Source organism: Marmota flaviventris, chromosome 4, assembly GCF_047511675.1.
Source record: "Marmota flaviventris isolate mMarFla1 chromosome 4, mMarFla1.hap1, whole genome shotgun sequence".
In the NCBI taxonomy this organism is placed as follows: Eukaryota; Metazoa; Chordata; class Mammalia; order Rodentia; family Sciuridae; genus Marmota; species Marmota flaviventris.
Window position 1 is genome coordinate 56,177,363 of NC_092501.1, and position 14,850 is coordinate 56,192,212.

A 14,850-nucleotide genomic window follows, 5' to 3' on the forward strand; every position below is an offset into this window, starting at 1 on the left:
ATATTTCATTAAAAAAAAAAAACCTTCTCCTACTATTCTGTTCCAATAACACACATCCAACAAGTACAGTGTTTCTAAGGGCTTTTTAGAATTTAGGAATAGAGTGTAGAGAAAGAGTATGGTGAGTGAATCTAAGGGACAGATGATATTTGGGTATCCCTTAACCAAGTCAAGTTGATATCTGAATTAACCATCACAGGTGATCTTGAGGTTCATTGAAGGTCCCCATCTTATCAATTCACTTAATGTAAGTGACATATTCTCTTACATCTGACTGCTTATTCATAAAGTTCAGTAGATTCCATGACTTTATTTTTTCCATTTACTAACCCAGGCAATATTGTTGGACAAAAAACCCCAAGATGACTCTAGACTCTCTTTTGCATAAAACTCACATATGGACCATGGAAAATGCTCTAACTTTAGAGGTCAGTCCCTTCTTGTCCACTTACTCATTTGCAACAAGCCAGCTCTTACCACTTAGATTTCTTAGAAGATAGGTTCCAATTGTCTACAAAATCTTAGCTACCAGAGACTCATATCATGCTTTCTAAATGGTCCCACTAAAGTCTCTCTTACCAGACTTGGTGGGAGTAAGGAATAGGGAGGGGGATGGAAATCCCAGACTACTTTTCTTCACATGAATGCTCTCTAAAACATCTTTATCAGTCTGTATACATTTTGACCTTTATATCTTTATTTTTATGGATGTGAAGTTTCATTCAGTCATGTAACTGAGTTTCAATATTTCTTTTAAAAAAGTATTATCTTGATCTGGTATATCAGTGTGGAATTTTTTTTGTGTATCTTAGTTTTTAGTTACATAACGTTCTTCAAAAAATAAAGATGAATGGAAATTTTCAAATATTGGGTAGGATTTGGGAGTTGGGGAAAAAAGCAGAGAATAGATTTTAAGCAGGAGCTTGATGTCTATTGAGTTTCACCAGGCAGATCAGTATTTATTCTGGCTGTGTATAAATTAGATACTGTTTATGAAAATTTTTTTCTGTTAAAGATAAATGCACAAATCAAGTTTTATAATAAATCCTATTTCCAATAAGCCAAGAGGACTTGCTATAAAATATATTTATGTATCTTACTGTAAAGAAAATTATTACCTCCTAATTCCTCTTGAGGGAAAATTTTTAATATTTCAAGCTTCTTTAAAGTGGAGGCTATCTTTAAACTTTTCTACATTCTCCAAAATCAGAAACTCTTCAAATCATGAGCATTGAAAGGGCCAATTGAGGATAGCAGTGATAGAAAACATTCATGTTAATTAGTAAAGAATAAATCCATTATACTGTTATTTTGTAGTGTCAGGAAATAAACATGTTTGTAAAACAGATTGCAGTTGATGGTGAAAGTAAAAACAATCATCAGAATGGTGGAAAGCTGTCTGTTCCAGATTTGATATGTGTGGGCTATGAAAATACTTTGTTAGACAGTCAATGATTCAAACTTCATAAAGTCCACTATTGGCTAATGTGTGACATACTGAGTCTTTTTAAACTATGAAAACATGGCTTAGGAAATAAATGAAAAAAAAGTGATCAGAAGACTTGAGAAACTTGAGGAATGGTGGAGACTAAAATTTTAACAAGATCAGTGATACTCTAATTCTCTACTGCCTAAAGACTGAGACATAGAGAAAACAATGTGTATATGTAAAAGATAGAAAATGATTTATTTGATTTGTGGTGCATAATGCCATAGCATCCTCTATTTGACCCTGGTAGTGGTTTTGAATGTCATGAACGAAGTCTTTTCTATAAGAGCTCATGGTATAACTGACAGCATAAACTGTGGCATTCTTATACTTTGTTATAGTAGTCCTTCTGTTAGCAACAGTTTTCTTTGGGGATTGGCCCTCTCCTGGTACTGGGTCAGGCATCATAAAAATCAAAAAATTCGTAGAATGAGCCAGATCTCATTGTGAAATGTGTTAAGACCCTCCAATGATGATTCAGTAAAGCAATTTTGAAAATTGAAATGTCAGTAAAGATGTGATGTATAGTTTAACCTGTCATTGAAATTGAGGATTTGAGAACTTTGGCTTAGATGTTTGTATTTTGTTACACTGGCTGTGTTGACGATGATACCAGATTTAAAGGCTTAACATCCTGTGTAATAAATGTTTTATAATCTTTCTGAAGACCATAAGAAAACCCTCCTCATATTATCTGTATCATATATGTTTATTCATTCATTTAGCTGTTCAAACATCTCTTTTAAAAATTCATTCAATTAATGCACACAGAGCACAAATTATGGCCAAACCCTGCTGGGGGTGCAACAGAGAATGAACAGTTTATGCTCTGTATCCTCAGTGATCTTAAATTACTTTTATTGGTAATAATACATATTATTATCAAATGTCAGTTAAAAGGAAATTATGGCTCAACATGCTTTCTGGACAAAATCTCATTTGATTCTCACAACAACCCCCCAAAGTAGGTAGTGTCATTCTCATTCTATAAGTAAGACTGAAGCTTAGCTTACCTAACTGGCATGTGATCACCTTGTGAATAGTCTAAAAACTAAGATTTGAATCATATCCATCTAATTCCACTATTATACTAGCTCTTAAAAGCAGTTTAATGTAAATGTTACTTACTTTTTTAAAATTTATTTTGCAGCGCTGAGCATCAAACCCAGGGCCTTATGTATGCTAGGCAAGCACTCAACCACTGAGCAACACCCCCATCAATGTTATTTTGAATGCATTGCACTAGTATAAAATATCCTGAACAAGCTGAGAAAATAAGTCTGGTTTCAAAAGCAGAGAAATTATTTTAAGCTCTGTTTATATGCCAATTCCACAACTGGCTTATTGACCATTTTGATTGCAAGATTTGGCAGATTTGTTTTGCTTGTTTTTATTGTAAATTGACAAATTTTATTCCATTGTTTTAAACCATTGATCCCTGAAATTATGTGTTTATACAAACCAGTTAGAAAAAATAGTCAAAGAATACACACAAACACAACCTGAGAGATCTGTTTATTATTATTATTATTTTGCTATCAAATAAAAGCGTTTTAACTTACCACTAAATAAAGCCATTATTCTAGCAAATAAGTGACATAAATTTTAGCATAAGAAAGGAAATACTCTCAGAAAAAGGTATTTCTTATGGCTAAATAACTTGATGATCTCTATTTTTGCCTTTTCACTGCATGAGTCTTGCAACAAGTATTTAGGAACCATTAATATACATAATATCTTTGGATTCGGCCTTCAACCTACACAAAACCTTTAATTTTGAACCTATTCACTTCATTAAATGATAACTACAGCATGATTTGCAGAAATAGTCACTGACGTAAGAGCTGGCAAGATTGGAAACCCATTAGGGCAGGGGGTCACAGCAAGTTTAGTTTAATACTGAATTACTGAAATGAATGAACTCCATCTTTTAAATTCCTCCTACCAGGAACAATGATCAGTTCCAAAGTTTCCCTGGCTTGAATGGTGAAGAAAACCCAGCAGTAAAAGAGGAAAGATAGGAAGTAAGGATGGAGACAAATTATCACAAAACATAATAGCTTGAAGTAAAAACAGTGAAGGAGCCAGTGATTTTTAGGAAACAAAGTGCCAGGTTGCTCCTCATACATCCAGACTCTTTCAAAGTTACCTCTTAGTCTCTGGGATGGATCTTCTTTACATCTGCACTTAGATATATTTATAACTGATTTTTCTTGGAAACATCTTTTAAAGAGAAAGCCATGTTTTATATCCATCTCTGGGATTCAAAGAAGATGAGTAACATCCCCAGTTAAACAATTTGTTTTTTTGCAGTGCAAAACCACAAATACATTTTTTTTTCCTATTTGGTGCACATCAGTTGAAATTTTGCATTGTGGTAAAAGCATCTTTGGTCTGAGAACACAGGCAGCAGTCTAGAGTGTCATGCTCTTGGTATTTGACTAGTTTCTTACTAATTTGCTTATCAACCGGAGAACCACAGCAGCACATGCTATTACAGGATGGAGGGACCCTGAAGATCAGTAATGCAAAAGATATTTGAGACAAAGGACGAGAGGTGATTCAACTTAGTTAAGGACTTAAAGAGACTTATTTTAAAACCCCCATTTTCTCATCCAAAAATTAGATTTTCATCTATATACCAAATTTATGTTGTATCTTCTTTGTAAGGGGCAATGATTACAAGTAACAACACTGAGTAGAATATTTGAGAGCTAAGAGGATGGATGCTACTTACTTTTGTTATAAATACAACCTCTGGCTTTATTTATAAAATAGTTTGAATATTATTTACTATTAATAAAAGTGTGGTTAACCATTCTTTCACTTACTCATTTTATTTACTAGCATTAATTGAGTTTCAGATACTATAGTAGATACCATGATTATAGAGTTCAGTTGATTGTTTAAAAGATGAGGCAATTGTGAATTGTGCTGCTATAAACATTGATGTGGCTGTTTCCCTGTAGTATGCTGTTTTTAAGTCCTTTGGGTATAGTCCAAGGAGAGGAATAGCTGGGTCAAATGGTGTTTCCATTCCCAGATTTATAACTGATTCTTCTTGGAAACATCTTTTAAAGAGAAAGCTATGTTTTATATCCATCTCTAGGATTCAAAGAAGATGAGTAACATCCCCAGTTAAACAATTTGGTTTCTTTTGCAGTGCAAAACCACAAATATATCTTTTTCCTATTTGGTGCATATCAGTTGAAATTTTGCATTGTGGCAAAAGCATCTTTGGTCTGAGAACACAGGCAGCAGTCTAGCATCTCCATACTGCTTTCCATATTGGCTACACCGATTTGCAGTCCCACCGGCAATGTATGAGTGTACCTTTTCCCCTACATCCTCTCCAACACTTATTGTTGTTTGGCTTCATAATAGCTGCCATTCTGACTGGTGTGAGATGATAAAAATGCACAATAGCTAAACTGTGGAGCCAACCTAGATGCCCTTCAGTGGATGAATGGATAAAAAAAAAATGTGGCATATATACACAATGGAATTTTACTCAGCATTAAAAGAGAATAAAATTATGGCATTTGTAGGTAAATGGATGGCGTTGGAGAAGATAATGCTAAGTGAAGTTAGCCAATCCCAAAAAACAAATGCCGAATGTTTTCTCTGATATAAGGAGGCTGACTATAGTAGCGTAGGGTGGGGGAGCATAGGAGGATTAGAAGAATTCTAGATAGGGAGGAGCAGTGAAAGGGAAAGGGAGGAGGCAGGGGACTAGCAAGGGCAGTGGAATGTGATGGACATCATTATCCAAAGTACATGTGAATGAAGACTCAAATTGGGTGTCAACATACTTATATATAAAGATATATGAAAAATTATGGTATATATGTGTAATAAGAATTGTAATTCAAAAAATAAAAAAAAAACAAAGTACATGTGTAAAGACATGGATTGGCATGAACATACTCTATATACAAAGATATGAAAAATTGTATTCTATATGTGTAATAAGAAGTGTAATGCGTTCTGCTGTCATGTATTTAAAAAAATAAAATCAATAAAATGGGAAACTGAAAAAAAGATGAGGCAGATTATAAATAAAAATATAATGTTTAAAGGTGTTATAATTGAACTATGTTAAGAGATTAGTGGAAACCCAAATAGAAGAATATGTAATTATTTTTTATTGTGAGGTTGAGTCAAAAATGGTGATACTGAGAATAAGGCAGTCTAAATGCACCAATTTATGAATAAGAATATTCTTGTTGAGCCAGAAAAGATGAAGGTTTTCTGGATGACAGTCAGTGATTGGAAAATCATAAGGAAATCAGCCAGCTGGTGTGGTTCAGAAAATGCAAGAGTTATTAACAATGTAAGCATGATAATAGCTGCTAACATTTTTTGAGTACTTACTTTGCCAGAACTTGTATATCCTTTATCTCTTAATTTCTTATAATAATGATATAATATAATGACTGTATTATTTTCATTTTATGGACAAAGAGACAACCTTTGAGAGATTAATAACTTGGGCTGTCAAGTGATGGAGTTCAGATTCAAACACAATGTCAAGGGGCTCCACAAATTTATATTTTGCTTATTATAGTTTTGAAATACATTTATATAATTTTTATCATAGAAATGTTAATTTTGGCTTAAGTTATAGCATATTCTCATTTCTATGGAATGATGTGTTAAGTCTGAGCAAGGACTCCACTGATCTGATCCAACCATTTACACTGTGTCCTCCTGGGGCAAGATAGTAAAACTAACTGAACTTCAGTGTCTTCATATGCAAACATGTGAAGAGTTGCGGGAACAGCAGATTAGATAATACATGTAAAGTGCTGCGATGTGGCAGACATTGACACGATGCTTGTTCCCCCTCACCAGCTCCCCATCCTACCTCCGGAGGCAGTACATGAACACAGCATTGTACTTTTCCAAACAATACAAAAGTTTAAGAAATTTTCAGTCTTCTATTATTCTTCTAAAGCATTATACTATTTTTTCTAAAACTTTATTTATTTTGAACTCATACATAAAAATATAAAATTTGTACAAATTTATAGGTATCATGTGATTTGATGGTATCAGTTATGTAATGTTTAAATCAGAGTAAACTTATCACCTCAAATGATTGTGGCAAAAATATTAAAATCCTTTTTTATAGCTTTTTGAAATACATATTATGTTGTCCTTTTCTATAGTTACCCTATTGTGTAATAGGGCAGAAGTTTTTATTTGTATCTAACTGTAATTCAGCACCCATTGAACAACTTTTCTCCCCCTACTCCCTTACTCTCCTGAGCCTCTGGTAACCAGCATTCTACTCTCAATTTCTATGAAATCAACTTTTTGAGATTCTACACATAAATGAAATCATGTGGAACTTGTCTTTCAGTGCCTGGTTTGTTTCACATAGCATAATACTTCCAGTTCCTTTCATGGTGTCAGAAATAGCAGGATTTCATCCTTTAATCTTTCATATGACAGATGATGATGATGATGATGATGATGATGATGATGATGATTTTGGCAGTAGAGATTGAACCCAGGGGCACTTAACCACTGAGACACAAGACTGGCTTTGAATCCACAATCTTCTTGCCTTAGCCTCCAAAGTCTCTGGCTAAATAGTATTCTGCTGTGTGTGTATCATATTTTAGCCACTCATCACTTGATGGACACTTAAGTTTCTTCCATTTCTTAGTTATTGGGAATAGTGCTGCAATAAATATGTGTATGGAGTTATCTCTTCAACATACCCATTTTATTTCCTTTTGAACATGTACCCAGTAGTATGATTTCTGGATCATACAGAACCACCACACTATTCTCCATAATGGCTACATTAATTTATGTTCTCCTTAACAATGTGCAAGGGTTTTCTTTTCTCCATTTACTTTCTTACTAGCACTTATCTTTTTTCTTTTCAGTAATAGTCATTCTTATTGGTGTCAGGTGGTATATAATCATGGTTTTGATTATTGTTTCCCTGATGATTAGTGATGTTGGGCATTTTTTTCATAATACCTGTTGACCATTTGTATGCTGTCTTTATATAAATGCCAATTTGGGTCTATTACTTGCTTTTTAAAAATATATATATTTTTTAAGTTGTTGATAGACTTTTATTTTTTTAAAAGAGAGAGGGAGAGAGAGAGAGAATTTTTTAATATTTATTTTTTAGTTATCGGTGGACACAACATCTTTGTTTTGTATGTGGTGCCGAGGATCGAACCCGGGTCGCACGCATGCCAGGCGAGTGCGCTACCGCTTGAGCCACATCCCCAGCCCAAACCTTTATTTTTTTATTTATATGTGGTACTTAGAATCAAACCCAGTGCCTTACACATGCCAGGCAATTGCGCTACTGCTGAGCCCCAGCCCCAGCCCTATTACTTGCTTTTTAATCAGGATTTTGCTTTTGTTTCCTGTACTTTGGGGATTGTGTCAAAAAGAAACCTACCCATTCCTATGTCGTGAAACATTTCTTCTATGTTTTCTTATAGTAGTTTCATTCTATTCTTATATACAGTTACTTTTAAAAAGCTTACTTCAAATGTCAGAGTTAATTTCTGGTTTGTTTTAGTTTTATTTTCATATCTCAGTCCTTGCTTCAGAAAGATTACTTAACAGGCCCTATCAGGGTGTCTTCCTGACATGCTACTTAGTACAGTGGTATTCTAAAAGAAGAGATTTGATTTTTTATGCTTGTCTATTTGTATATCTTTCATGCCTGAAATATGTGGACTAGAATCTGTTGCCTCTGCTATTTGTTAAACATAAAATATTTTTAAAGCTATTTCTACAGAGAAGAACTAAGTTTAAGGGCATCATATTTCATCTTTACCATGAAATAAAGACTTTTCCACTAAAAGGGAAATGTTTCATTTTAAAAGCTTGAATAAAATGTCATACATATAAAACAACAACAACAAAATAACAACAAAAACCATTTTCCTGCTGTTTAAATTCTACACAGGGCTCCTCTGCACTAACATCTTCATTTGGTTACGAATTAAATAAATTATCATTTTCTTTAATCCTCATTCCTCAGTGTTTGAGTTTTCTAGTTTTCTGGGGTGAGGATTATGGCCTTCCTATTTCAAATGTCTCCTTTTATTTGTATGATTTCAGGTTTATATCACACTCACACATGTTTTGATGCATTTTCAATAGCTGTTCATGCAAGAAATTGTATAATAAAAGTAACATAATATTCTATAATTTTTCTTTTTAGATAATGTGATCCTTTCATAACATTTTAAAGAATATAGGAGCAATTGAGGACAAACCTTTATTTTATAGATTTGGAAATTTTAAGTACCAGAAATATGACGAGATTCTATGCAGTCTTCCATTTCTCTACTATTCTCCACTATTTCTCTACATTCTGATGAGCTCCTACTATGTGCAAAGCACTGTGCTGGGTGCTTTGAAAAATAAAGCTCTAAGGGCTTTTTTTCCCTCAAGGGTATCATACTGTAGTGAGATATATATGTGGATAAGCAGTTGGTCATAGAACATACAATAGCCAAGTGAATACAGTTCCTTCAGCAATTCCAAGTTGAATTATCATTTTTGTTGACCCAGATCTCTTGAATTGATCATTTCAGTTCACAGTATCACCATTCATCTAGTCATTATGGTTAGAAACCCAGACGCCAACCCAGATTGTTCTCTTTCCTTCACCTGCCAGCACCTGCCAGTCGTCATCCTACCTCATTGCCTCACAGTCCTTAGGCCTGCCATTTTTCTTTATCCTAACTGTCACTGCATTGGTTTCAACAGTTTTCATTCCTTTTGTAGACTGTTGCTGTGACTGTCTCAGTCTTCTGTCTGTTTGTATTCTTAATTGCCTCAAATCTGTGGTGCAGACTCCAGCAGTTTGACATAATGATATGACTGTTTGTCTTACTTATTTAAATTTAATAACACCTGCTGTCTGTCTATAGGATCAACCTCATTTCTTAGGAAAGAAAAGACCTCCAGGATCAGGAAGTCCTCCCCTCATAATTTTATGTTGATTACCAAATATGCTTTATGGACCTTGTCCTTTGCTCAGGTTGTCACTGTCTCCCCAGAAGGGTATTTGCTCTTGTGCTCACCTGCCTGACTCCAACATCCTTCAGTCCTTCCCCTCAATCCTTCCCTTACCCTTAATGGAATATTGTTCTCATCCACCTAAACATTACTCTAGATTCTTCTACTAAGAACTGTGTCTGTGTCTATATCTACTACTAGATGCATGCTGCTCAAAGATGGGCACTGGGTTAATGCAGCATTGATCCTCAGATGGTACCTGGCATATAGTAGATAATAAGGATTTTTTTGACTATATTGGATTGACTTTTTATTAAGCCAAGTGTTATAAAAGAAGTATAAATATCATTACCCTCTCTTTCTCAAGGATTAGATATTTTGTTTATTGGCTTTTAGCTCTCTATTTATTCTGATCTAACTGAAAGGTGACTTGCATAAAGAGTTAAGAACTTAATGTATGTTTTAGAATGACACGTTCCAATAAATCTTTCTGCAGTAACAAACTCATTCTATCTTTGTGATATACAATACAGTAGTCACCAGACATATGTGGATATTGAGCACTTTAGATTTTTCAAATTGAGGAGCTGAGGAGCTGAATTTTTAATGTCATGTTTTAATTAATTTACACTTAAATTTAAATAGCCATGTGTGATTAGTAGGTACTGCATATCAGACAATGCAGTGTTGGAAAGTTCTCTCCAGCAGAGTCCCAGTAGTACACAGATGGAACATTCAGATTAGGATAATTCAATGAAAGTTTATTTATAAAGGAACTTTTTCCAGATGTGTAGTTTAGCTTTAAGGGAACCATGAGAGAGTACAATTAACCATGGTAGTTATATGGGAGCAATGATGAGGTAGACTTGATGGAAAGACTCATAGTTAAGATTATATAGATCTAAGCCTGAATCCTACCAGGACCATATTTATAAAATGCAATAATGATTTTAATTAAATTTCATTGAATGAAAGATCATACTCAGAACTGTTCTTTTCAGTAGAATATTTCCTGCAGTTTGTTTCCTGATGAAGAATATGACTGCTGGCTCTGTGCAATGCTGATCCACACCACATTTTCCCAGTCTTTTCCCTGACACTCCCTTAAAGTCATCCCTTTTCTAATAGCAGGACTGTGCTTACCCAATAATGGCTCCTGTCAAGGATTCCTTTTAAGAAGCACCATCTCATTTGAGCACTTGGAATATAGGAAGGTTCTCACTGTTATCTGTGGTTGTGTTTTAATATCCTGCCATTTCCATTCCTCATCTCAGAACACAGAATTCTCCTTTGGTCTTAGCTCATTGCTTGATGATTTGTTAAGGCTTTGAAAACAGAAGGAATGAGGGCTTTTAAATAGGATGGGGCTATTTCTCCTTGCTTTATTTATTTTTATGCCATGCAAAAGGAATAAAGAGGCATAAAATGGTTCAACTGAAGCCAAATAAATCTGGATAAATAGAGCAAGGATCCAATAAAAAACTAGAGGTGAAAAAGAAGAAAGGTGTGGGTGGTTGGAGGTGGGGCTTAGAGGGAGAGAAAAGGAAGGAAGAATGAAGAACTTTATATTTCCTTAAATGTTAGGGACTGTTTATCATTACCTGGAGAACAAAATGTCTTTGACCCAAGGAAACATTTTGAACTAAGGTTAAGCTCTGAGTAAAAATTAGGAAATCATCATTGTTGTCCTTATTGAATTTCTTCATGCTGTCACCTCCTGTCATCCTTTATTAAAGTTTAGTATGTCTCTGCTGCTAGGTCTGAGAAGACTGACATCTTTTAGTTGTTCTGATGAATCACACCATAGAAGCTAGTGATATTTTTACAGCCAACACTATAAGAGTCTCCCGTATTATTATTGATACTGTGTGGGTATGTGTGGGGGGATTCTTTCTCCCACCCCTGCTCCCTTTACCCCCTTTTTTCTGATGTCTCTACTTTCATGAAATAGAAAGAGATATAACCAAGAGTTAATAATATGGGGCTAAGGTTGTAACTCAGTGGTAGAGCACTTGCCTAGTGTGTGTGAGGCACTGGGTTTGATCCTCAGCACCACATAAAAAATTAATTAAATAAAGTTATAAAAATATTTTTTTAAAGTTAGTAATGCATGAAACAGGTAAAATTAAGAGCTGTCTCTGAGCCCATTGTGTATCTGTTTATGGGGCTGCCTTATATAGCCCTGAATTAACTCTTCACAACTTTGTACTGCTAGCATGGAGAATGTGGGTAAGAACTGTGGAAGTATTCACTATTTTTATCTGGGTGTGTTACCACCATTGCTCTGATATACAGAATTTTATTTGCGTTTCATGAAAAAGCCTCATTTCAATATCTTTTATCTCTCCTTCTTTTTTACCCCCTTCTTCACTAGACACAGGTTCTATCATGTACACATTCCACATTGCCCTTCAAAAATAAAATATGGCATAGGCTTAGTGGTCCTCTATTTTGTCAGCTAGAAATGTGTAGCATCAATTTTGGGTATCACGGTACTTGGAAACTGGTACTGAGATTTTGAAGAGATAGACCCATGGATTCCAAATCTTGCAGTCTATAGGATCATCTCAAAGTGATGATCATTTTTTCTATACCCTTTAAATAATAGTAAAACATCTGCTGAGAAAATCTGAACCTAACAGATATAGATGGGTACCGGCAACCTCTCAGCTAATAGAGGAAATTGGGTGTGCCTTTTAGCTCAATGCTGAAATCTTCAGAGTCCAGCGTTATATCTTCCTGGCATACAGCAGGCCTCTAACTAAAATTATGTTGTATTTTGAATCAAATTGCTCACTTATAAAATAGTTAATTCTATTCAATAAGTTCTATGTAAGTTGTACTAAAGAGTCAAAAAAATTAATATAGGGCTGGGGTTGTGGCTCAGTGGTAGAGCGCTGGCCTAGCACGTGGGTGGCGCTGGGTTTGATCCTTGGCACCACATATAAATAAATAAATTAAATAAAGGTATTGTGTCCAACTACAACTAAAAAAATTTAAAAAAATTAATATATACCTGTCGATATCAAGATTTTAACAGCATTTTATGGGTGATGAGCATGCACGGAAATAGAATGAGGATATTGGGAAATGCTATTGGAGGAAGGAGAGGAAGATGTTTATTTTTGAGTATATCTTTTAGGAAAATTTGTTGTGGAAACCATTGAAGAGTGGGAAGGATTTTAATAGGTATTGTTTGGAGAGATGCTCTCTGAAATCAGTGCTCTTTCAGGTATATGTAAGAACTGGGGAAAAGATAAAAATGTAGGAATATATCTACTGTGAAGGTTAATGCTTAAGAAGATGTGGCAATAGATTAAACTAAATAGGTAGGTTAGGACAGAATATAAATGATCTTAAATTTCTTGTTCAGGAGTCTTTCCGTCTGAGGAAAGATTTGGGGATTTTTGAGTTTAGTCACGGGAGTAGTGTCTCACATGCTGCCTCATGGTCTATGCTTTGCCCTGGTGTCCTTTTTAATGGAGTCATGGTGTAAACCCCCTCAGTTATCAGTTGCATAAACTTGCCTTCCTGATTTTCAAGGTCTCCTCTCAAGAGCCCTTTTCAGTTTATTAATTTAAAAGCAGCAATTTTCCTAGAGGTGAATCGCATAATGATTTTTTCCAATCTCTTTTATATGCAATATCACAGAAAAATATGATTAAATTCAATCCAGTTGTTTCCCACAAAAATAATAGGTAGAAAATATCAACCAAGGTGACTCTATATGTGCTTAATAGTCTAAAGATTTGGGTTAAGGCTATAACAGAGAGAACCGTTCTGCTCAAAGAATAAAAAGGTGTTGCAGAAATTATCTTGAAGAGCCAAAAACAGCAACCAGTTCTTACTTAAAACAATTTGTTCTTGGAATATTGTCAGCTAAAATTGTGGTCAACTTTTGCAAATGCTATGAATTTGCACTGCATATTTTATTTAGTGTTTAGCAAAACTCCAATATGGTTCTGCATAACTTACACTATACACCATGAAAATGACTTCAGAAACTCCCACATAAGTTGACAAATTGGGCATCTAATGCTTTTAAGCTAATTGCATGCTTAGCAGTTAAAAAGTTGACTTATTAAGAATGAAGATCTGAATTTCATGGAGATAATGCTTTGCTTACTGCCACATTGAATCAAACCCTGTATCAGAAATATTACAAAAGTTTAAAGAAGAAAATAACATGAGCTTTAATCACCATTCTACTTAGTCTTAAGTGAAATGCTCATGAATCATATGCAATATCATAGCAGTTTTGAAAACTATTCTTGAATTTTCAAGCTGTTATTTTCAGGAAATTTAGAAAGCAAATTGCTAAGTGATAAAGAGTAATTTGATACCATTGCTTATGTCATTTTTTTCTCCCTTGCAGACTGGAAAAAAAGAAAGGAGTAATACTTTGAATATTGCTATAGACAACATGTGCAAGAAGACAAGAGACCTTCGTAGACAGGTGAGGGAAGAGAGATTTGGACACAGAAACAAGCATGTGAAATTAGGCTTTTGTTTATTGTTGAAATATTTATTTCTTGTTTCTGTTCTTTTAAAATTAACTTAGAAGAAAAAACAAGAACAGTAAGTATATAATTTCCACATTTATATACCTCAAATGTTTTTGTGGCAAACATAAAATAGAAAAAAGAATGTGTTTCCTTATGTCATGCAAAATTACATTCAAATCCTAGCTGTGTTCTCATCAGTTCTGAAATCTCAGGCACAGATTTCATCTCTCTGAGCTTCTCTGAAGCTATGAAATGGAATTAATAATATACGATAGAGCTGACTGGTACACAGTGAGTTTTCAGTGCATGTTGGTAAATTGATTTTATGACATTAAAAACTGAGTTGAGTTTATCATCCAAATGCTTATAGAAAACAACTAGTAATTCAAAATAATCCAATTCCCTCTTCAAATTACTTTTAGGATTCTTCACAAATTTGTTTCTATTCAAGTTAAGGCTGCTTTTTCTTTCTAATCCTAAATTCATCAGGAATTTAGGATTAGAAAGGATTTAATTAAACAATTTATAAGTCCAATATTATGCCTATCAAAAGATACAAAATTTTCCAGAAGCATGAAGACTTAGCTAATTTCAAAAACATTTGCTTTACATTCCTTTTCACTATTAAATAATTGAACTTCTTCATGTACAACTTTTAACATGGTTACCATTAACTCATAAAAGAAAGGCAAATGCTTTTTGACCAAAAGCCTTTTTTTAAAAAGAAATATTTTTTAGTTGTCAATGGACCTTTATTTTATTTATTTATATGTGGTGCTTAGAATCAAATCCAGTGCCTCACATATGCTAGGCAAGCACTCTACCACTGAGCTACAACCCTAGCCC

At 34.3% G+C, this 14,850-nt stretch overlaps 1 protein-coding gene across 2 annotated transcripts in view; it reads left to right on the forward strand.

Annotated features, from left to right (window-relative positions):
* Ctnna3 (catenin alpha 3) overlaps positions 1 to 14,850 on the forward strand; it is a 1,728,170-nt gene that overhangs the window by 880,251 nt on the left and 833,069 nt on the right. For both annotated transcript variants that reach the window (XM_027931212.2, XM_027931213.2), the window contains exon 8: positions 13,875 to 13,955. In XM_027931212.2, the coding sequence (XP_027787013.2) occupies positions 13,875 to 13,955 (81 nt within the window). The remainder of the gene's footprint in view (positions 1 to 13,874; positions 13,956 to 14,850) is intronic.